Consider the following 21,940-nt stretch of genomic DNA (forward strand, 5'->3'; position numbering starts at 1 on the left):
GCTCTGCATCCCTGATGTTGTAAAGAAAACTACCATTTGCAAAAAAACGTATCGCCATGCATAAGATTTGCTCCGATGTGAGTGCACGTCCGCGGTGTGTGCGGTTGGTGATATACGGCCGGAGAATGTTACTGAGATAAATGACACCTTGTGAAGAAAAGCGGTAGCGTTCTAACAGAAATTCCTCTGGAAATGACAAAACATCTAATCTGGGTCGGAAGACTCTCTCGCTACGTAAAGCATTTCGAGTCACGACGGCTTCGATGTCAATTGGATTTGGTAGGAATGGCCAATCCATGTCTACCAGCTTTCTTCATGTGGGAGGAGACGGTAGAAACTCTGGGTTTCTTATAGTAAACCTGCCAGCGAGCAGGTTACGTTCACAGAGTCTGTTACCGTGGTGATTGACTCAGAGTTTCAGTTACCTCTCTATCTGGAACGGATAACTCAGAGTTTCCCTGATCTCAGGGTTAACTTACTCTGAGTTTTCACATAACCCGCTTTCTGGAATACCCCCCTGAACACAACGCACAAACAAACAACAACAACAAACAATTCAATTCATTTTATTTCGTATAGGCCCAAAATCGCAAATTACAAATTTGCCTCAGAGGGCTTTACAGTCTGTACACATGCAACATCCTCTGTCCAGGAACCCTCACATCGGCACAGGAACTCCCCCCAAAAAATAAAAAACCCTTCCATCGGGAAAAAGGGAATAAACTTTAGTGAGAACGTCAGAGGAGGGATCCCACTCCCGGGATGGACAGATTACAATGGATGTCGTGTGTACAGAATGAACAATGTAAAATATGTACAACACATTCCATTCCTATGACAGAAATGATTAAAATAATTGCGAGTAGTAAGCAGGTCCACTGCAGGGACAACCACCATCAGATTTATTGCCATAATATGTCAGACATACAAGGAATTTGACTTGGCGGTTGGTGCATAGCAGCAGACAGTACGACAATGGACGACAAGACAACGGTGCAAGAGGAATAAAATAAAATATAATGCTATGGGTTAGTAATATAAGGCTATTGGGTTAGTTTAAAAATAAAGGAATAAAAGTTAAAGTTAAAAAGTTTAAAATATTTTACAAATTTTTTAAAAGTGCACCAGCAAACAGAAAGTGACAAGTGTAAGTGACGTGTGCAGTGTGAAAGAAAGTGACCGGAGGGATGACAGAGTCAGTCAGTGGGGGACCGGCTCTGTTGATGAGCCCGACTGCCGACGGGAAGAAACTGTTCGTGTGGCGGGAGGTCTTAGTCCTGATGGACCTCAGCCTCCTGCCAGATGGAAGGGGCACAAATAGTTTTAGTCCGGGGTGAGAGGGGTCGGCTACGATCTTTTTAGCTCGCTCCAGGGTCGTGGACGCGAACAAGTCCTGAAGAGACGGCAGATTGCAGCCGATCACCCTCTGCAGAGCGGATGACACGCTGCAGCCTGCCCTTGTCCTTGGATCTCCACAATATCCATTCACGTGGATATTGTGGACACGCCGGGTTTTTGTTTGGCTAAAAAAGGATTAAACGCTGCAGGTCAACTGAAACAAAGGAGCAGCTTATTGCTGCAGATCTCCTCCTCCTCATCATCCTTTTCCTCCTCCTCTTCCTCCTCCATGCTGGGAGGGTTTAACCTGTAACCCAGAAAGTGTTCGATGCCAGAACGCCTCTTTTGACAGCCAGGGGTTGTGTGGAGGGGTCACAAGGTTCACTGTGACATCTTACAATGACCACCAACACGTGTCCATTTCCTTCCCTTTTCACGCAACGTAACCACGGCAACCCACACTGTCACTACATCCCAAAGAAGGTGATCTCAGAGAGAAACAAACAAAGAGTAAGACGTGAACTTTGACATGAAACTATGACAGCTTCAATCTAGCATTGGATCCTCTGAGAGAAAAAACACGCCCTCTAGTGGTGTCAGAGTTGGACATGGCAACCTTTGACCCCCAAGAGCCCTCCTGACTGAGCCATGTACAAGCAGTATTCTGCTCTTCTTGAGCACTAAAAGTACATATACACACACTCACACACACACACACACACACACACACACACACACACACACACACCGACGCACACACACACACACTCCTTGTACGGTGCTCTGAGCTCTGTCTTCGCCCTCGGAGGCTCTACGATTTCCTCAGGTTGTGACTTCAGCCTGTTGGGGGTGATGGAAGGGGGGAGGGGTGAGGGGGAGGAGACGCCTTAGAGTTAAATTAGGATTACATGACTTCACCCAGTAGCTGCACCCTCTCTGTCAGTCTGCAGGCTGCTAATTAAATTTAGAATTAAACGTCATCTGGACGCCTTATGGCATTAATAAATATATAATAACCATACATATTATAACTACAATAAAAGAAGTATTAATTTAAATGTATATATGTATTTATTTATTATTTTTATATCATATGTATGTATATACATTTAACTAGAACACAACAGAATATAAATGACTCCATTATTTCTAATTGATTAATGATTAATGGAATAATATATATATATATATATATATAACAGTATATTCTTATATGTATGCATAACATATTTACCGCTGCTTAACAATTTCCATCAGGGTAAATTAAGTTTTAACTCATCAGATTTTATGGGGAGATCTTTATTATTTCATCATAATCATCATTAATTTTATCTTTTATTCCTAAAATATTTATCCAGTGTTTGTTGGTAGTTTTCATTCTGAGATTAATAGAAACTATTTTATCTCCTAACTGCCATTTTCTTTGTGTCAGGTCATGTTTCTCTTTTTATTACAGTTTGGAATACTTTAAAGGAATACTTTCTCCAACTTTTTACTGCAACTCTATTAAAAATTGGTTTATTTTTCACAAATACACTCAATTAAATGATACAAATAAAGAATTATAACGTGTTATCACTATTCACATAGACAAACCACGTTGATTTAATGACGACAATCAATAGTCACATTTAATAAATCCAGTAATTCATGTTAAGAGAAATCATCTTTTCTCAAAATAAACGACAACGACGAGTCTATCCTTCAACATCCAGTGACTTTATTGATTCTTCGACACGCTTCATGCATGTGAATGTTTCCCTGAACGTGTGACTGAGACGCCTGCTGCTGCTGCTGTTGTTGTTGTTGTTGTGTGACCCACCCCCCTCCAGACAAACAAAGAGTGAAACAAACTGAAGTCCTCTAAGGCAGAGTGACTCCTACGTAAACGTAAACAGGAAGTAGGCGGTTCCTAGGAGGTCTCGAACATCTTCTTCCTGTCAGCCTTGTCCTCGATGTTTTTCCTCCAGTCCCCAGCGGCTTCTGTCGGCTGGAAGAAAACGAATGTTTCAAAGTGTCGCCCTGCCCCATGGAGATAGCGCAACTCAACCAACATACCAATGATAAGAATACGATGAATATGAGATATGTGTTCAGATGGAGAGGACTCACCTCCTCCTTGACCTCCTTCTTGACCTGCTTCAGGTTGGCCCTCAGGTCCATGTTGACCGTGTGCTTGGAGCCCAGCAGGGCCTTCAGCATGGTGTCAGCTGACATGCGCACCTTCTTCAGGGCCGGCTTCTTTACCCCCCTCAGGTCCACCACCTTGATGTTCAGGTCCTGGATCTGAGAGAGGAACAGACCAGCTATTAGCAGAAGGACCTCCTGAGGACAGCACCTGAGAAGATATGTGACAACATCTGGGGGAAGGGTTGAAGGTCAAAAATAAGGTCTCCAGGAGGAGGACTACAGATCATCAGAGATCTGGGGGTGTCCAGCTCTGCAGGGTTTCTGGGTACGTAGGAGCAGGAGATTGAGAAGAGGGGAATCACCACAAAAAGTCTTCCACCGATCAATAAACAAGTACAAATGACATCAGCAGAAAATAAATCTCAAAATATAAATGATCATCATGTATATTCATTTGTAATCATATTTGAAATATCCCTTGTTTAAAGACACGTGTGTGTTACCTCTTTGTCTGCTTTCTGCACTTTGGACTCGACGTCGTACCGCTCCTCGTCGATCTTATCAATCATGGCGTGAAGCTTCTTGCAGTATTCCTGAAACAACACTTCTCCTGTTACACACATGTACACACACACATAACACCCCCCCCCCCCCCTCTCTCTCTCTCACCATCAGAGTGTTCTGGTCTCCACTCATCGGGGGAGGGGGGCAGTTTTCGGCCATGTAGGCCTCTTTGGCCGCCACGTCTTCGGCCTTCTCCTGATCCAGCCACTTCTGAGCAATCTGCAGGATCAGACTCTGCAGGGCAAAGATATTATTTACATACATATATATTATATATATAATATATATAAATAATTGTCTCAACGAGAAACTCATCAATCGCAGGAAATACAGGAATATTACATGTGTATTTACTTAATGAATGCAAAAAATAGAAACATTTAAATAATTTGTCAAATCAAAAGTATGTTTTGTCAAATTAGAGTATTTGTAAGCACTTTTTGAACAACTATTTTGTTATTATAAAAGACACGCTGGTATAGTCCTCATGAAAAGCTCTTCTAATGAAACTATTTATCCATCAGTCACCTTCAGGTGATGCCTGCGGCTGGAATTCATCTTCTTCCTGTTTGGTAGAAAGTCAGATCGTCATCACCACCATCATTACCATCATCCTCATTATCATCATCACCGTCATCACCACAATCATCACCATTATCATCATCACCATTATCATCATCACCGTCATCACCACCATCATTACCATCATCCTCATTATCATCATCACCGTCATCACCACAATCATCACCATTATCATCATCACCATTATCATCATCACCGTCATCACCACCATCATCACCATCATCCTCATTATCGTCATCATCGTCATCACCACAATCATCACCATTATCATCATCACCATTATCATCATCACCGTCATCACCACCATCATCACCATCATCCTCATTATCGTCATCACCGTCATCACCACAATCATCACAATCATCCTCATTATCATCATCATCATCCTCATTATCACCATCATCATCATCATCATCATCACCACCATCATCCTCATTATCATCATCACCGTCATCACCACAATCATCACAATCATCCTCATTATCATCATCATCATCCTCATTATCACCATCATCATCATCATCATCATCACCACCATCATCCTCATTATCATCATCATCATCACCATCCTCATCCTCATCATAGTAGAGATGTGAGACTTCACACACAGAGTGTTATGGTTAATTATTCAAATCAGGCATGAGGTAATTGGGTAAGCAATCTCCAAACATACAACAAAAGTGGTTAAAAAAACATTTTTTTCTGTAGTTTAAGGGAAAGATTATTTGTGGAGGAAAAATAGAACAAGATATCAACATTCAACATTCAAGTTTCACTTTGATGAAGTTCTGGATTAAATTGTAAAAATAAAGCATGAACCTAATGGGGTCTTTTATCCATTATTTACAGAAAACAAACATCAGCCTTCAGAAGAGGACTTACTCAGACATCTTTGCGTTTTTTCTGGTTTACGACCTGCAGGAGACAGCACAGTGAGTGTAGGAAACATCTGGACCCTCTTGCCCCCCCCCCCCCAAACCCCTCCTCTCCTGATCATGATATCCAGTGCACGCTTTCCCCGACATCAGCACTTTTTGCCTTCGACGGGATATTTGCGCCGCAACGTGATCTGGAGCCACAGCTGAGGAGCGGGCCGCGCTTACCCGGGGGGTCGGGTCCGGTGTCTCTAGGGGGGGGCTCACTAGTAGAGATTCTCCTAAAGAGTCTTAAAGTGCTGTCTCCAGATCAGAGTGAATGAAGCTTTGGAATTGTCTTCACATCTCAGAACTTGCCACATTTAAAAGATGAAATATCAATAAGTTTCTTCTCTTTGTTTTTACACGAACGATGAACAAATAAAAGAAATACGGTTCAAGAAATGAGTGAATGAATTGAAAATGAACGAGCAGTTTTTGTCATGAAATAAAATCAACGAGCTTTAAAGCAACAAGCTCACGTCCCGAATGGAATAAAAGGTACAAATCGGAAAGATTCCATCGATTCAACGTGGTATTTGGACCACAAAACACAACACACGGCGCCATAAATTCAGCTCTGTCAAATAATGGTTGAACGCGTAAAAAGCGAATTTGGGGCATCGGTAAGAGGTCAAAAGGTGGAGAAAAGGAACATCCCCAACCTGTCTAACGAGGGGCTTCTTTAGGAACGAGTCAGTCAGAAAAAAGAAACAGAAAAAGATGCTGCTCTCAGAGAAGCTCCAAGAAACACACAACAAGCATCTCACCTATTGAGAGGAGGAGGAAGAAGACGACTTGCGGGTGAAAAGGAGACACTGTCAAAGCCACTCGGGGGAAAAAGGAAATAGGGTTTATAAGGCGGGTTGCGATGCCTCAGCAGAACGCCGGGATCCTCTTTAAGGAGATGGATTCTGGGGGGGACCAATAGGCCGGCGAGCTCCTGAAATACACCAGCGCCAAACCCCCCCCCCCCCCTCCCCTTCAGGTGGGGGGGTCTGAGAACTACAAGCAGACAAACATCTTTCTGAATATTCAACCTGGAAATACCCCTTAAAGGGCCAGCGTGTAGCAATCAAGAAGATCTACTGGAAGAAACCAAATAAAATAATGGAGTATGTGTCACGAACAAGGAAGAGGACGCCGCCGTGTTTATGGCTCAATGACGTTGTGTTGAGTGTTGGTGGACCTGCTACACAGTTAGCATATCCACATCCACACTTCATTCAGAAAACACGGTATTAAGTTACTTTTTAAACATTGGCATCATGATGTTGATATTTCAGCTTCCTTTTTATCGGTTCATTGGAATTAAATTACAAATAATAAAAGGAGAAGTTTCTGAAACTTCCTAAAACTAATTATGTTTTATACAAACCAAATACAAGATGTTAGTTTGTAAGCTTTCTCACTGCTCCCAGTCTTCATGCTAAGCTAAGCCAATCTAAGTTAAGCATCCTCTCATCTCTCTTAGAAAAAAAAGCAAACAAACGTAATTCCCAAACCATTTCTTTTTGAAGAGAAACTGACTATGCAACATTATGTTTAAAAATAATTGTTTTGTGAAAATCAACATTAAAGACCTTTAAAGATGGAGATATTATATATTCATAGGTAAACCGGATACACTTAATAAACATAATAAACGTGATAAACGTAATACAGGTAAACGTAATAAATGTGATACACTTAATAAACATAATACACAGAGGATTCCATTTCCAAACTTTTATTTCTAACCAAACATTCTGAAATGATGTTTTTTAATTGTCTCAGCTCAGTCTCTTTGTATCACAAAAACTAAAATCTAAAAACAACAACAACAAAGCGTCTTAGCTGTCATCCCCGTGCTGGAGCAGATAGACACTTCAGAGGGGGACAACTGGGTGGCGGCGGTTCTTAGGAGGTCTCGAACATCTTCTTCCTGTCGGCCTTGTCCTCGATGTTCTTCCTCCAGTCGCCGGCCTCCGTCGACTAGACAACAAGAATGATGTCATCAGGAGATTGTTGTTCTGTGTTTTAAACTCGTCACTTTTATTTACTTTAAACCTGACCTTCTGTAATTTAATGTTGTATTTCTTTTATGCAATAGATGGACTTTTATGGATTTTCTATTCCGAAATCTACATTTTAGTACTTTTAGGTACAGAGTAAAACAAATGTCTTTTACTCACAGAGGCAAACAGTGTTCTTTATATGCAAAGAACAGTCTGATATTCACCCAATTAAATTAAATTAATTTGTTTGGAAAACCATCAAGTTCACAGTCTCAGAAGTACAATAAACAGCATTTTCGTACTTCCATTCTGCCAACACATTATATCTAAAGACATGTAGATTCCGTGGGATATGTACGAATGACACATTGACCCCTCCTTTGGTTCCTCACCTCCTCCTTGACCTCCTTCTTGACCTGCTTCAGGTTGGCCCTCAGGTCCATAGTCACCTTGTGCTTCCCTCCCAGCAGGGCCTGCAGCATGGCGTCAGCCGACATACGGACCTTCTTCAGGGCCGGCTTCTTCACCCCGGCCAGCTCCACCACCTTCATCTTTAAGTCGTCGATCTGGAGGCAGAAGGAAGGAGGCGTGATAGCTGACTTCTGAAAGCTAAATGTACAACGTGTGCAGAAGATGGAAGACCTCTGGAGCAGCTTTTTATGTTGACTGAAGACCACCTGTCACCAGGACCAAAGTGAAACTACAAGTTCAACAACATTAAAACCAACCAGGACCCGGAGGGCGAGAATTCATCTTCAGACTAAACAAAGAGACCCAACGATGGTAAAAAAGAGAAATACTCTGAATGCAGGATGCAAAACAAAGAGCAGCAATGCACATCGTTGACTTTCGTCCTTGTTTATGATTCTTTCCTGCTATATAATTTGGATTTTTTGCAACCGGTTCTCACAACAAGTGCAGCTCGGAATCTCCATGTCCAACGCCATCTTGGTTTTTGCCACACGCCATCTTGGTTTTGTTTGACGCCACTTTCATTGCAGTACATTTTAAAAAGGATCCGGCTCCTTTTCTCACCTCGGAGTCGCTCTTGCGGACCTTGGACTCGGCGTCGTACCTCGCCTCGTCGATCTTGTCGATGGCCTGGTAGATCTTCTTGCAGAGTTCCTGTTCGTATACAAAACCAACACACTCAACTTTACTTTACAGTAGTTTTACCACATTTCTTCTGATTGTTTGTGAAGGTGAAGTTTTTGGATGGGAAAAGGTTATCTTCAAATAAGACTTCAGTAAACAAGCTAAAAATCTCTCAGGTTAAAGAATATTTAACAGATCCTGCAAAAACACAATGAATATTTTTGCTCACATTATTGCGCGATGCTCTTACAGTAACAGTATCTTTACAAAATAACAAAGTTATGTATACTTTGACTCAGTATTCACACAGAGGAATTACTAGTCTTACTATGGTATTCATAGTACTCGTACAGTGAGTACTCACCGTGAGGGCGGCCATGTCTCCACTCAGGTCGGGGGTGGGGCATGATTCAGACATGTGCGCCTCCTTCGCCGCCACCAGCTCCTTCTTCTCCTGCTCAATCCACCCGGCGGCGATCTGCAGCATCAAACTCTGAGGGAAGCGAGGACAAGAAGGCACACGTTAGAAGTTCAGACAGAAGCTTCCACAAGACGAGGCGGCAGACCTCAGTGGATTCGTCCTCACCTTCAGCTGGTGCCGACGGCTCGACGTCATTTTCTTCACCCTGAGACATGAGAGACAAAAAACATCAGACAGACAGCTGCTAGTTAGCGTTAGCTTAGCATGAACAGGTTCTGTGCCAAGTCTTACTGAAGTCGTGGTCAGGACCCTCAGATTTCATTTGATAATATATTAGAATAAAACAATAACAAATTATCAGAATTTCTCCTTACGTCTTTAGTTAATAGTTTGTATGCTCAGTTCCCTTTTTGGCCACACGAGTGAGCCAGAGCACACACATTGTCCCGATTATTTTATTTAGAGCTTTGAATCAACAAAAGAATAAGATAGCAGGTTGACTACCTGAATCAGTGTTAATTTCGTCGACGAAAACTATGACGAAAATTTTTCGTTAACTAACCTTTTTTCCATGACTAAGACGTGACGAAAACGATCTTAAAAAATAAAAACTATGACTAAATCTTTTCTAACTTTCGTTAACGAGACGAGACGAACATGTTGGTGGTTGACGAAGTCACAATACTTTTCCCCCTAAATTCGCACGCAGCTGACAGACAACAGAGCGGCAAAGTACGGCGGATATTTACGCGTCATGATGACGTCATCCACGAACGCGCGTATCGGTGCAGCGGTGGTTCTTTTGCACCGACTACGGACCGCGACGACTATTTTACGCTTCGGCGAGTTTGAATGTGGCTTCGTTAGTTTCGCTCAGCTGTCTCGGTTTAGCTGCCTGTTAGCGGGCTGAAGCCGCGCTGCTTCACAGAAACATGAAGACCCGTTTAAAGACTGTCGGACCTTTCTGCTCTGTTCTCTGGCGACGGCAGGCAGCGTTTCCTCGCTGGATGAGACGCTCCGTTACAAACACGTCTAACGTAATAAACTCATTGCAGGTTCTGAAGCCAAGAAAATAATGTATTGCAACGATTGTAGGACGTTAAGGTCTCTTTTGTTGGGACAGTGGAAACAATAAAGGACCATGAAGTTTCCGGTGGCCACGTCAAAAGCATTGCAGTAAACAGACAAAGACAAGTGTTGCGTTTAGATCCCTGGTCCTCATGAAGTTGTTACACCTTTGCCAATTTGTTAAATTGCCTTGCAAATAAATGCTTTGCTATTTGTTAAAATCCAAATCCTTTCATGTAATGATTTTTGACGTGTCATTTATATTCGCTCACACAAACACTTCAACCATTTGTTCTTGGCCCGGTTCCTCCGTCACATTTTACAACCCATTGTGGCCCGCGAGTCAGAAAGTTTGCCGATCGCTGCTATAGACCTGTCCTAGGAGGGACATCTAATGGACAACCAAGTACTGCAAGCTAGACTATTATGCAGCTGTAGAGACAACACAGCGGGTCCCTGGGCCTGAGAAGGGAAGAAAAGGAGTTTAATATGGCTATTAAATGTGACTAAAACTAATTACATTTTAGTCTAGTTTTCGTCAACGAAAACTAGACTAAAACTAAAAAGGGTTAAAATGACTAAATGTGACTAAAACTAATATGCATTTTTCGTCTAAAGACTAAGACTAAGACTAAATCAAAAATAGCTGCCAAAATTAATACTGACCTGAATGCATTTATGAAGTATGTGTGTATATGTTTCAACAAGACATGCATAAAACAACGTTTTTTATTTCTCTAAAAAGAGGATATAAGGTTATGATGAAATGGCAGAAAGTGGGTCCCCTGAAACTGACAATTGGGAAACACTGATCTAATTGATCTCCCTACACATTATACTAAAAACATAATAAGATACATTTAATACAACAAAAATAAGGTTGTTATGTTAATGGTGCGATGTGTTGGACTGGCTACATGTAAAGTTTTGATTAAACAAAAACAAGATACACATATAATCCTTCCAACAGTGAGCAGGAGCCGAGCTAGCTGTTTGCCCCGCTTCCACACTTTATGCTAAGCTAAGCTAGCTGGCAGTGATATACATGTTTATCGACCTTCTGGAACTCTTCGCCAGAAATGAAAGAATAACAAAATGTGTCTGTAAAATAAGCAAAATGATTAAATAAACACAGGGAAATAATCTTAGGAAAAGATCAGTTCACATATTTAATTTGTTTTGTCCTCAAATAACAAATAAAGTCATAAAATCCAGAATCCTCACATTAAGGTTTAAGATTTAAGGTCTAAGGTTTTAATCTCCCCGGAGGAGCAGAAACGAACTGTAACCATTCGAAAGGTCGAAACCTGTTTTAAAATGTATTTATAAATGTTCTTCCAGAATTCAGCTGCTGTCATCTGAAGCCGGCTCAGACATTCTTAAAGCCAGTCTGCAGGAATGTGGCCCATGTGTTTATGTCCTTTTATGAACCCGTCGCTACATTAATAATAAAAATACATTTTATTTATAGAGACCCATTCAGACATTTACAGTCACCATTAAACACATATTGAGTCTCATAACGCCTTGTTATATACGATATGAGCATTCAGTAAAATAACTATTTATACCAGTCTGGTTCTAATGTGTTTGATTGTGCACATATGGGACAAACGTTAATTTCGAAAAATTATGAATTAACATTTATTTTCTCTCGAGAAAGCTTCTAAGAAAAGAAACTTCTGATGAGGAGAAGATGAGGAGGCGAAAGTGGGGAGAGAGAAAAGAGAAAACGAAGAAGAGGAGGAGAAGAAAGAGAAGAGGGAGGGAGGAAAAGAAGGAGGAGAGAAAGGAGGAGAGGAGAAGGAGGAGCAGCAGGATGAAAAGAAGGGAGGAGAGAGGAGGAGGAGGAGAAAAAGGGAGGAGAGATGAGGAGAAGCAGGATGAAAAGAAGGGAGGAGAGAGGAGGAGCAGGATGAGAAGAAGGGAGGAGAGAGGAGGAGCAGGATGATAAGAAAAAGCGAGAAGAGAGGAGGAGGAGCAGGATGAGAAGAAGGGAGGAGAGAGGAGGAGGAGGAGAAAGTAGGAGAGAGGAGGATGAGAAGAAGGGAGAAGAGAGGAGGAGGAGAAGAGGGGAGGAGAGAGGAGGAGGAGCAGGATGAGAAGAAGGGAGGAGGAGGAGCAGGATGAGAAGAAGGGAGGAGAGAGGAGGAGGAGGAGGAGAAAGTAGGAGAGAGGAGGATGAGAAGAAGGGAGAAGAGAGGAGGATGAGAAGGAGGGAGGAGAGAGAAGGAGGATGAGAAGAAGGGAGGAGAGAGAAGGAGGAGAAGAGGGGAGGAGAGAGGAGGAGGATGAGAAGAAGGGAGGAGAGAGGAGGAGGATGAGAGGAAGGGAGGAGGGAGGAGGAGAAGAAGGGAGGTGTACTCACTCAGACATGCTGCTAGTTCTCTTCGGCCTGTTCACAGAGGAGTAAATGATGAGCGGACATGTTTCACCAAGTCAAACACATTATTGATTGATTGCTTTGACCTCTGGCAGGGCTCCGCCCATCAAGGGGGCTAATTCTGGCCCCCGAGAGGTCGCAACCCCCCCGGACATTTCTACCTGGAATCTAACTTCCAAATGCCACCGAGAGCAGAGGAACCTAAGAAGGAACCCAAGGAGGTGGCGAGCCGTTAACATCGGAGACGCTAATTCGAACATCCAGCCGGGAGGGAAGGGGGGGGGCCAGGAGGGGTCATTCTTACATCAAATAAAGATTCATTCGAATCACAAAGGACACATTTCATCTGATCTATAACAAACATAAAACCCATTAGATATCTTTAATTCATAAGAAGATTATATGTATTATTATTATTGATTAATGAAAAGAGGAATATCTATAGGAGTTTGAAACAAAGATGATTCCTTTAGTAGAGAACATGAACATCGTATCATCATTAAATATTATTCCTCACCAGTTCAAAAATATACAACAAACTTTACCCCGGACGGCCCGAGGTTGATCGGCCTCAGAGGTCAGAGGTCACACCTCTCTGGGAGCCGGTTAAAGTTCCACCCGTGGAGGAGAGGAGCCGGAGTGAGTCTGTTAGTGCCCGAGCAGGGAGCTTCTCACCTGGCAGGACGCAGTGGAAGAAGAAGAAGAAGGAGAAGAAGGGGGGGAGACGCTATCAAGTCCTGGACCCCTCACATCAAACGGGTATATACGGCGTGAGGCGCTGACTCAGCAGCAACGCCGCCCTCTTTATGGTAGCACAGTCCTCAGAACCAATGGGCCAGCAGGCTCCAGAAATACCTCCAGGAACCTCGTAAAGTTCTCCCTCTCCGGGGTGGATGGGCTCTCGGGTTTCCTCCCACACAGGGAGGTGGGGGGGACAAGAGTAGGCATTGTTAGGAGACTGAGACTGAGCTGATAGACAATGAGTGGCATCAAGACCATGAATGCAAACACATCTCAGGAATCAGGAAACATTTATTGCCAAAATATGTCAAACATACAAGGAATTCGTCTTGGCAGTTGGTGCGTGACAGTAGACAGTGTAACAATAGACCACAAGACAGCAGTGCACAAGTAATAAAATAAAGTAAAATGAAATGCTAATGCAATGGGTTAGTAGAATAAGGCTATGGGTTAGTTAGAGTTAAAAATTTAAAATACTAAAAAAGTTAAAAAATATTAAGCATGAAGTGCACTAGCGTAACAAAGTGACGAGTGACGACAAAGTGAAAAATTGCAGTTAAAGTGGCATGTGCAGTGTGAAGGGGAGTGACCGGTGGAATGTTATAGTCAGTCAGTGGGGGACCGGGCTCTGTTGATGAGCCCGACTGCCGACGGGAAGAAACTGTTTGTGTGGCGGGAGGTCTTAGTCCTGATGGACCTCAGCCTCCTGCCAGATGGAAGGGGCACAAACAGTTTTTGTCCGGGGTGGGAGGGGTCGGCCGCGATCTTTTTAGCTCGCTTCAGAGACCTGGAAGCGAACAAGTCCTGCAGGGACGGCAGATTGCGGCCGATCACCCTCTCTGCAGAGCGGATGACACGCTGCAGCCTGCCCTTGTCCTTGGCTGTGGCTGCAGCGTACCAGACGGTGATGGAGGAGCAGAGGATGGACTCGATGATGGCCGTGTAGAAGTGGACCATCATCGTCTTTGGCAGGTTGAATTTCTTCAGCTGCCTCAGGAAGAACAACCTCTGCTGAGCCTTCTTGGTGATGGAGCTGATGTTCAGCACCCACTTGAGGTCCTGGGTGATGATGGAGCCCAGGAAACGGAAGGAGTCCACAATAGTGACGGGGAAGTCACACAGGGTGATGGGGGAGGGTGGGGCTCTGTTCCTCCTGAAATCCACAACCATCTCCACTGTCTTCAGAGCGTTGAGCTCCAGGTTGTTCTGGCTGCACCAGGACACCAGATGGTCGGACTCCCACCTGTAGGCGGACTCGTCCCCACCAGAGATCAGTCCAATGAGGGTGGTGTCATCCACAAACTTCAGGATCTTGACGGACTGGTGGCTGGAGGTGCAGCTGTTGGTGTACAGGGAGAAGAGCAGAGGGGAGAGAACGCAGCCGTGGGGGGAACCGGTGCTGATGGTCCGAGAGGCGGAGACATGTTTCCCCAGCTTCACATGCTGTTTCCTGTCAGACAGGAAGTCTGTGATCCACTTGCAGGTGGAGTCGGGCACGTGCAGCTGGGAGAGTTTGTCCTGCAGCAGAGACGGGATGATGGTGTTAAAGGCAGAGCTGAAGTCCACAAACAGGATCCTGGCGTAGGTACCTGGGGAGTCCAGATGCTGGAGGATGTAGTGGAGGGCCATGTTGACAGCATCGTCCACAGACCTGTTGGCTCTGTAGGCGAACTGCAGGGGGTCCAGGAGGGAGTCGGTGAGGGACTTCAGGTGGGTCAGGACTAGCCGTTCGAAAGACTTCATGACTACAGAGGTCAGGGCTACGGCCTGTAGTCATTGGGTCCTGTGATCCTGGGCTTCTTGGGATCAGGGATGATGGTGGAGGCCTTGAAGCAGGCTGGTACGTGGCCTGTCTCCAGGGAGGTGTTGAAGATGTCAGTGAGCACTGGAGACAGCTGATCAGCACAATGCTTCAGGGTGTGAGGGGAGACGGAGTCCGGACCGGCTGCCTTACGGGGATTTTGTCTTTTAAAGAGCCGGTTAACGTCTCTCTCCAGAATAGAGAGGGTCGTTGCTGGTGGGGGAGGGGAAGGTGATATAGATGAAGAGGCGTGAGCACCTGATGGGCTTGGGGAGGGAGGGGAGGGGGACGGGGGCAGGTTGGTGGAGCTGTGGGGGATGGGATCAGGACATTGTCTTTCAAATCTGCAGTAGAACTCATTCAGCTCGTCTGCCAGGCGGAGGTCATTCATGGAGTGGGGGTTTTTTGGCTTGTAGTTGGTGAGGTGTTTGAGGCCTCTCCAGACCGAAGCAGAGTCACTTGCTGAGAACTGTTGTTGGAGTTACTCAGAGTACAGTCGTTTAGCATCTCTCACCGCCTTGCTAAACTTGTATTTTGACTCTGTGTACAAGTCTTTGTCCCCGCTCCTAATTGCCTGATCCTTCTGCAGGCGTAGTGTTCTGAGTTCTGCTGTGAACCAGGGTTTGCGTTGTTGTAACTCACCCTGGTGCATGATGGTACACAGCTGTCCTCACAGAAGCCGGTGTAGCAAGTTACAGCCTCTGTGAACTCGTTCAGACTGTCAGTAGCAGTCCTGAAACCATCCCAGTCTGTGCAGTCAAAGCACGCCCGAAGAACCTCCAGCGCCTCACTGGTCCACTTCTTGAATTCCCCAAAAACGAAGCGCACCGAAGCACCGTGGCAGCCACCAACGGCGCCATCTTGGATCATCAAATACCTATATGTATCTACACAATGTAAATGTGAAGATGGGATGAAGACAGGCTCAGAATTCATGTTTCATGTTGTTGGCATACTGGAGTCGAAGGTTTCTACTCAAGGAATGTCAGATATGTATTTGTAAAACTCCATGAATCAGAAATAAACAAATAATCCATTTCCTCCATGTTGTTAGCAACAACCTTAGTATAACAGAGTCTCTGAATGATGACCAAACCCCTCTGTAGCACATCCAGAATGTAGGGAGGAACCTCCAGAATCTAGAGATCAAACTTTCCCCCAGACTGCCCGAGGTTGATCAACCTCAGAGGTCAGAGGTCACACCTCTCTGGGAGCCGGTTAAAGTTCCACCCATGGATACCTCCAGAATCCTGGCAGGAACCTCAATAATCTAGAGGGAAATATCCAAAACCCAGAGACTAACAACCATTCACACTCACTTTCACACACCTACAGGCAATTTAGCAATACCAATTAACCTGATCCTCAGAGCATGTCTTTGGACTGTGGGAGGAAGCTGGAGAGAACCCACGCCATACAGAAACCACACCACCGTGCCGGCCTCTCTGCAGACATCGACAAACGTAAATAAACAAAGTAATAAAATAAACGTTTTATTTTCTGTAGTCTGAAAGAAGATTACTTCTAGAAGTAAAGAGGCGTCATTAAGAAGATGGATGCGAGTTTGTGTCTAAATTAAAAGAAGCTGGAGATTAATATGAGGATATGGAGGTGGGGACCAAAGATGAAGAGGAAGGAGTACCGTACTCACCCGTGGAACACTCGTTGTTTAGTCGCCGAGGAAAAGAGGGATTCACACTGAAAATGTTTAACGAGCCGTTCTTCTAGGGAGAGAAGAAGAAGAGAGACGCTCTCTGCCAACCCCTGGTGGTTCCTCCCCAACATGACACGCATTGAGCAGATGAAATGAAGAGGTCCAACCACTGCTTCTGTTTAACGCTTTAATCATCAGGCTTAGCCTTCGGCCTGAAATAAAAGACACCCTCCGTGGTGTTAAAGCTGTCAGCTGTATTATTAAAAAAGAAACAATTTAATGGTGCAAGTTTTTCCAATTCCATGAAGAACCGGGCAGCAGGTGGAGGCGGAGTCTCTAGGAGGTCTCGAACATCTTCTTCCTGTCGACTTTGTCCTCGATGTTCTTCCTCCAGTCGCCTACCGCCTCGCCGGCCTGAGGGACACACAGAGCTTAGAGGGTCTCCCACATCGGGTCCACATGCCTTCACCACCAGACTCACCTCCTCCTTGACCTCCTTCTTGACCTGCTTCAGGTTGGACCTCAGGTCCATGGTCACCTTGTGCTTCCCCCCCAGCAGGGCCTGCAGCATGCTGTCAGCTGACATGCGGACCTTCTTCAGGGCCGGCTTCTTCACCCCGGACATTTCCAGTACCTTCATCTTCAGGTCCTCAATCTGAGGGACAGAGTACACACCGATAGTACTACATTACTACTCGGTACAATGGAGAACACACAACCCGTGTACCAATGAGAGCAGCTAAAAGGGTTCAGAACAGTTAGGTCCCAAAAATCATTGATCATGATGTTTGATAGTGTGCTTTGAGCTTGTGTTGGGAAGTTAAACACATCATGATTCATCGCTAATATCTATTTTATATGTGAAATAAACAAGTTTCTTACTAAAACTGCATTTTACAGATTACACATGAACACATCACAGTAAGTTATAACATAAAAAACATAAAAATGTTTATTAAATCATTTCATTTGATGTGTGTGAACGTGTATTTGTATTTTTACTGTGTATTCTTAGCCGTTATATATGCAATATGTGTGTTATTCCAATTGTTTAGACGTTATGCATAATCAAATACACGGCAGAATAAGCAGTTCTTTTACCATCTATTCATTGCGGACGACAAGGAAAAAAAACGCGTTGCGCATGCAAAATCCTGTATTCTACTACAACTTGTGCGTCAAAAAGCACAACTCTGCTGGGCCTTTGCACCTAAATGGGTCATGCCAGTAATCATCTACGTTACGTATCAATCATGGACCAATTAAAATTGAGATATTACTGGACATTTGCGCAGCTGACGTCACTACACCAGCTACGTTGTAAGCGTAATTCTGCAAAATTCAAAATGACGGCGGTGTGCGCCGATACCACAGATTTTAGACGAGGTTTAGAACAGTGATTGACGTGTTCATGGGGAAAGAGCGGTGGGTGGATTTTATGTACAAATCTACAGATTGGTGAGTGAGAAACTATTTCGGGCTAAATATTGAATTGAAAGCGTGGTTAAATGGATGCCGACTACAAGCCATTTGCCTTCATATTCAGAAGTGTGTGTTTTCATTGATGCTGACTGACAAAGATAATTGCCCGCTGTGCAATAATTAAGCAATACGAAGGAAAGCAAAAAGAGTACTTTGTCATCAATACTGTTACATCGGTTGTGAAAGCTAGCACTGCCACAAACGGACGCTTTTTCCGGTCTTTTTTTTCGGTGATCGCCACTGAGACCTAGGTAATAACTACTGTGTGTGTGTGTGAGCGTGTGTGTGTGTGTGCGCGCGCCCGAGCGAGAGAGTAGTAGTATATATATGAGACGCTTCTCGACCTCCTTGTTGGACTTTTCCACTTTGGCGTAAGCGTCGTATCTTTCTTCGTCCAACTTGTCGAGGCCCTGGTGCAGCTTTTTGCAGAATTCCTGTCAACATAGAAGAAAAAGAAAGAATAAACTCCACCTCTGCATGTGTTCGGCCCTTGGAGGGAAGCTGGGGGGCTTTTTTCTCACCATCAGGGCCACCTCTCCACTCAGGTCGGGGGGGGACACTTCTCCGCCATGTACGCCTCTTTAGCGGCCACAATCTCCCCAGCCTCCTGCGCCAGCCAGGTAGCGGCGATCTGTAGGATCAAACTCTGTGGGCCCAGAAGAGAGTAGTCAGAGGGGGCCCGGAAAGTCAGAAGGTGCATGTGTATTTGTGGGAGGAGTCGTGTGTCTTTGTAGGAGGAGTATTGTGTCTTTGTGGGAGGGGTCCTGTGTCTTTGTAGGAGGAGTTGTGTGTCTTTGTGGGAGGAGTATTGTGTGGTTGTAGGAGGGGTCCTGTTTCTTTGTGGGAGGAGTATTGTGTCTTTGTGGGAGGGGTCCTGTGTCTTTGTAGGTGGAGTATTGTGTCTTTGTGGGAGGAGTCGTGTGTCTTTGTAGGAGGAGTATTGTGTATTTTTGGCAGGTGTCCCGTGTCTTTGTAGGATGAGTTGTGTGTCTTTGTGGGAGGAGTATTGTGTAGTTGTAGGGGGGGCTGTGTCTTTGTAGGAGGGGTCCTGTTTCTTTGTGGGAGGAGTCTTATGTCTTTGTGGGAGGAGTATTGTGTCTTTGTGGGAGGAGTCGTGTGTCTTTGTAGGAGGAGTATTGTGTCTTTGTGGGAGGGGTCCTGTGTCTTTGTAGGAGGAGTTGTGTGTCTTTGTGGGAGGAGTATTGTGTGGTTGTAGGAGGGGTCCTGTTTCTTTGTGGGAGGAGTATTGTGTCTTTGTGGGAGGGGTCCTGTGTCTTTGTAGGAGGAGTATTGTGTCTTTGTGGGAGGAGTCGTGTGTCTTTGTAGGAGGAGTATTGTGTATTTTTGGCAGGTGTCCCGTGTCTTTGTAGGATGAGTTGTGTGTCTTTGTGGGAGGAGTATTGTGTAGTTGTAGGGGGGGCTGTGTCTTTGTAGGAGGGGTCCTGTTTCTTTGTGGGAGGAGTCTTATGTCTTTGTGGGAGGAGTATTGTGTCTTTGTGGGAGGGGTCGTGTGTCTTTGTAGGAGGAGTATTGTGTCTTTGTGGGAGGGGTCCTGTGTCTTTGTAGGAGAAGTATTGTGTATTTGTGGGAGGAGTCGTGTGTCTTTGTAGGAGGAGTATTGTGTCTTTGTGGCAGGTGTCCCGTGTCTTTGTGGGAGGAGTATTGTGTAGTTGTAGGAGGGGGCCTGTGTCTTTGTAGGAGGGGTCCTGTTTATTTGTGGGAGGAGTCTTATGTATTTGTGGGAGGGATCATGTGTCTTCGTAGGAGGGCTCCTGTGTCTTTGTGGGAGGAGTCCCATGTCTTTGTGGGAGGAGTCCCGTGTCTTTCTGGGAGCGGTCCTGTGTCTTTGTGGGAGGAGTCTTGTGTCTTTCTATGTATTGTTGTATTGTATATTTATGTATTGTTACAGTAAAGCATAAATACTTCTTCACACACCAGACAATGAGCTATTAGCATGTGATTAACATTAAAGCTGATGTGATCTTCATTTATTCATTATTGCCTCCTGGTTATTAAAAACAAGTTGAATCCTACCTTGAGATGATGCCTGCGGCTTGGCGACATTTTCTTTCCCCTTTGAACAAAGAAGTGAAAGTATTAATAACAGTAGAATATAGGACATTACTAAAGAAGAGTCTATAGATAATAGATAATAAACAATACACTTGTACTCACTCGGACATCTTGACTTCTTTTTAGTGTCAGACTCTGATAGTTCAGAAAAACAGAAAAACAAAGTGAAAGAACTAGTTATGTTCTGGAGAATGAACTTCTTAATAAAAACAATATTAGTATTTTATACAATTTAGCTTTTAGATTTGAAAAAAAACTTGTATATAAAGTAAAGTAAATATAATCTAACACGTATTGTCATTTAAAACGATAATCTGTCATACAAACAAAATGAATAATCTGTCTCGAAATGTATTATTTCACACAAGTTTTTCTTGAAATTCTTTAAACTAAAAACATTTGTAAAATCTTTCTATTAATAATTATAATTGTAATTGTAATAATAACACAACTTTCTTGTAATTAATTCAATCAATCAATCAATAAACTGCTTCATATCAATAAATTCAGTGTACAGGAGGAGGAGGGGGGGGGCGCACACGTGGAGGCCGTGCTGCCTTCTACAAAGACGGGTCACAGCTAATCCTGGCTGGGGGGGGGGGTCAGAGGTCACCGCTGACATTCACTGTGATTTCTCCATGAGCGGAGCATAAAACAAATGACCTAAAAAAATGTAATTCATCATTTTATCAGCTGATTTAAAAAGTTTCAGAATTTAAGATCTGCGTGACACACTGGTTGAATATGAACAGACTATATATACACAGTTCCTCAAACTATCAAAAATAATAATAATACTTTTGTATTTTATAGCGCTTTTCTGGGTACCCAAAACAGACTATTCATCATCCAAGTCCTTCTCCTCCAAGCTTCTCCGAGAGGAGAAGAGTTTCTCACCTTCTCAGTGACGATGACGGGGAGACCTGGGACCAACTGGGTGGACCGAGTCGAGTGAAATCTGCAGGAGTATTTATGCTCTCGGACTTCTCTTTTATGGCTACGAGGAACTGGGGAGCTCCTGAAATACCTTCATACCCGGACACCTCGTAAATCCACCGGGAGGAGAGAGCCCTTCAAACCTGGACTCTGTAAACCTGGACCCTTTTAACCTAAACCCTTTTAACATGGATCCTTTAGTACTATTATAAATGGTTAATTATTATCCTAGTTAAGACAAATGTTGATGTACATTGACAAAGATAAAACCAGTTTTTATTTTACACGTTTGTTTTTTTCTTTGAGGATTATCTTGATGAACTAAACTTAATTATTATAATCAATTATTGGTCAGACAGATCATTTTATGAATCTGTTTTTTTTTGTTACAAAACTTGGGTTTCATACACAAGTGAAGTAAATTATCTGAGTTAAACAGGACCATCTCCCGTGCAAAAGTCCTGTTTGTTTGATCAAGTAAACAGTAGAAGTGTGAATGAAATGGAAATGTTTTTTGTAAATTTTAACAGGTATTTTAGATGTGACAAAGTTTAGGATAATACATTTAAGATAATATTCAACCACAATAACAAAAAGGGATTTCTTGTCATAAAATATGAATAAAAGATAAAAACGTTCTACCTTCTACACTGCTGCTGATTTTCAGATCCACACTCTGAAAACACAAAGAGACAAATAACACAACAGTTAATACAAAGACCAATAATGGTACTTTCAAACCGTATAACACAGCATTTACT

At 43.7% G+C, this 21,940-nt stretch overlaps 3 protein-coding genes across 8 annotated transcripts; all 3 read right to left on the reverse strand.

Moving 5' to 3' along the window:
• Positions 1–3,038: 3,038 nt before the first annotated feature.
• On the reverse strand, positions 3,039–6,576 carry LOC120808598 (troponin I, fast skeletal muscle). The gene is made up of 7 exons (XM_040161596.2): positions 6,299–6,576; positions 5,497–5,529; positions 4,561–4,597; positions 4,138–4,266; positions 3,972–4,061; positions 3,451–3,624; positions 3,039–3,328 (listed from the first exon to the last, which is right to left on the reverse strand). Exons 2-7 carry the CDS (start codon positions 5,502–5,504, stop codon positions 3,251–3,253), a joined length of 516 nt encoding a protein of 171 aa, XP_040017530.2. The 5' UTR covers positions 5,505–5,529; positions 6,299–6,576; the 3' UTR covers positions 3,039–3,250.
• A 665-nt stretch (positions 6,577–7,241) lies between these two features.
• LOC120808599 (troponin I, fast skeletal muscle) lies at positions 7,242–16,713 on the reverse strand. Of its 6 annotated transcripts, XM_078083084.1 has the most exons (8): positions 16,686–16,713; positions 13,038–13,167; positions 12,478–12,504; positions 9,207–9,246; positions 8,985–9,113; positions 8,561–8,650; positions 7,918–8,091; positions 7,242–7,502 (listed from the first exon to the last, which is right to left on the reverse strand). In XM_078083084.1, exons 3-8 carry the CDS (start codon positions 12,483–12,485, stop codon positions 7,428–7,430), a joined length of 516 nt encoding a protein of 171 aa, XP_077939210.1. In that variant the 5' UTR covers positions 12,486–12,504; positions 13,038–13,167; positions 16,686–16,713; the 3' UTR covers positions 7,242–7,427. The 6 variants fall into 6 exon arrangements, with proteins under 6 accessions (XP_077939210.1, XP_040017531.2, XP_040017532.2 ...); XM_040161597.2 differs by lacking the exons at positions 13,038–13,167; positions 16,686–16,713 and adding an exon at positions 13,168–13,310; XM_040161598.2 differs by lacking the exon at positions 16,686–16,713 and having other exon boundaries at positions 13,010–13,298.
• A 152-nt stretch (positions 16,714–16,865) lies between these two features.
• Positions 16,866–21,206, reverse strand: LOC120808601 (troponin I, fast skeletal muscle). The gene is given in 8 exon segments (XM_040161600.2): positions 16,866–17,102; positions 17,170–17,343; positions 18,515–18,604; positions 18,692–18,723; positions 18,726–18,816; positions 20,205–20,244; positions 20,346–20,378; positions 21,141–21,206. Coding segments are annotated over 7 exon segments (513 nt in total). The 5' UTR covers positions 20,354–20,378; positions 21,141–21,206; the 3' UTR covers positions 16,866–17,024.
• Positions 21,207–21,940: the final 734 nt, after the last annotated feature.

This window comes from Gasterosteus aculeatus, chromosome X (assembly GCF_964276395.1).
Source record: "Gasterosteus aculeatus chromosome X, fGasAcu3.hap1.1, whole genome shotgun sequence".
NCBI classification, from domain to species: domain Eukaryota; kingdom Metazoa; phylum Chordata; class Actinopteri; order Perciformes; family Gasterosteidae; genus Gasterosteus; species Gasterosteus aculeatus.

What these genes read in the sequence shown, in the direction of transcription:
- LOC120808598 (XM_040161596.2), bottom strand. An exon ending in TGCAGAAAGCAGACAAAGAG is followed by an intron (nt 3,625 to 3,971) that starts GTAACACACACG and finishes TTCCTCTCTCAG; the next exon opens with ATCCAGGACCTGAACATCAA. An exon ending in AGAAGGAGGTCAAGGAGGAG is followed by an intron (nt 3,329 to 3,450) that starts GTGAGTCCTCTC and finishes GTTTTCTTCCAG; the next exon opens with CCGACAGAAGCCGCTGGGGA.
- LOC120808599 (XM_078083083.1), bottom strand. An exon ending in GAGACATGGCCGCCCTCACG is followed by an intron (nt 8,651 to 8,984) that starts GTGAGTACTCAC and finishes GTATACGAACAG; the next exon opens with GAACTCTGCAAGAAGATCTA. An exon ending in AGAAGGAGGTCAAGGAGGAG is followed by an intron (nt 7,503 to 7,917) that starts GTGAGGAACCAA and finishes CTTGTTGTCTAG; the next exon opens with TCGACGGAGGCCGGCGACTG.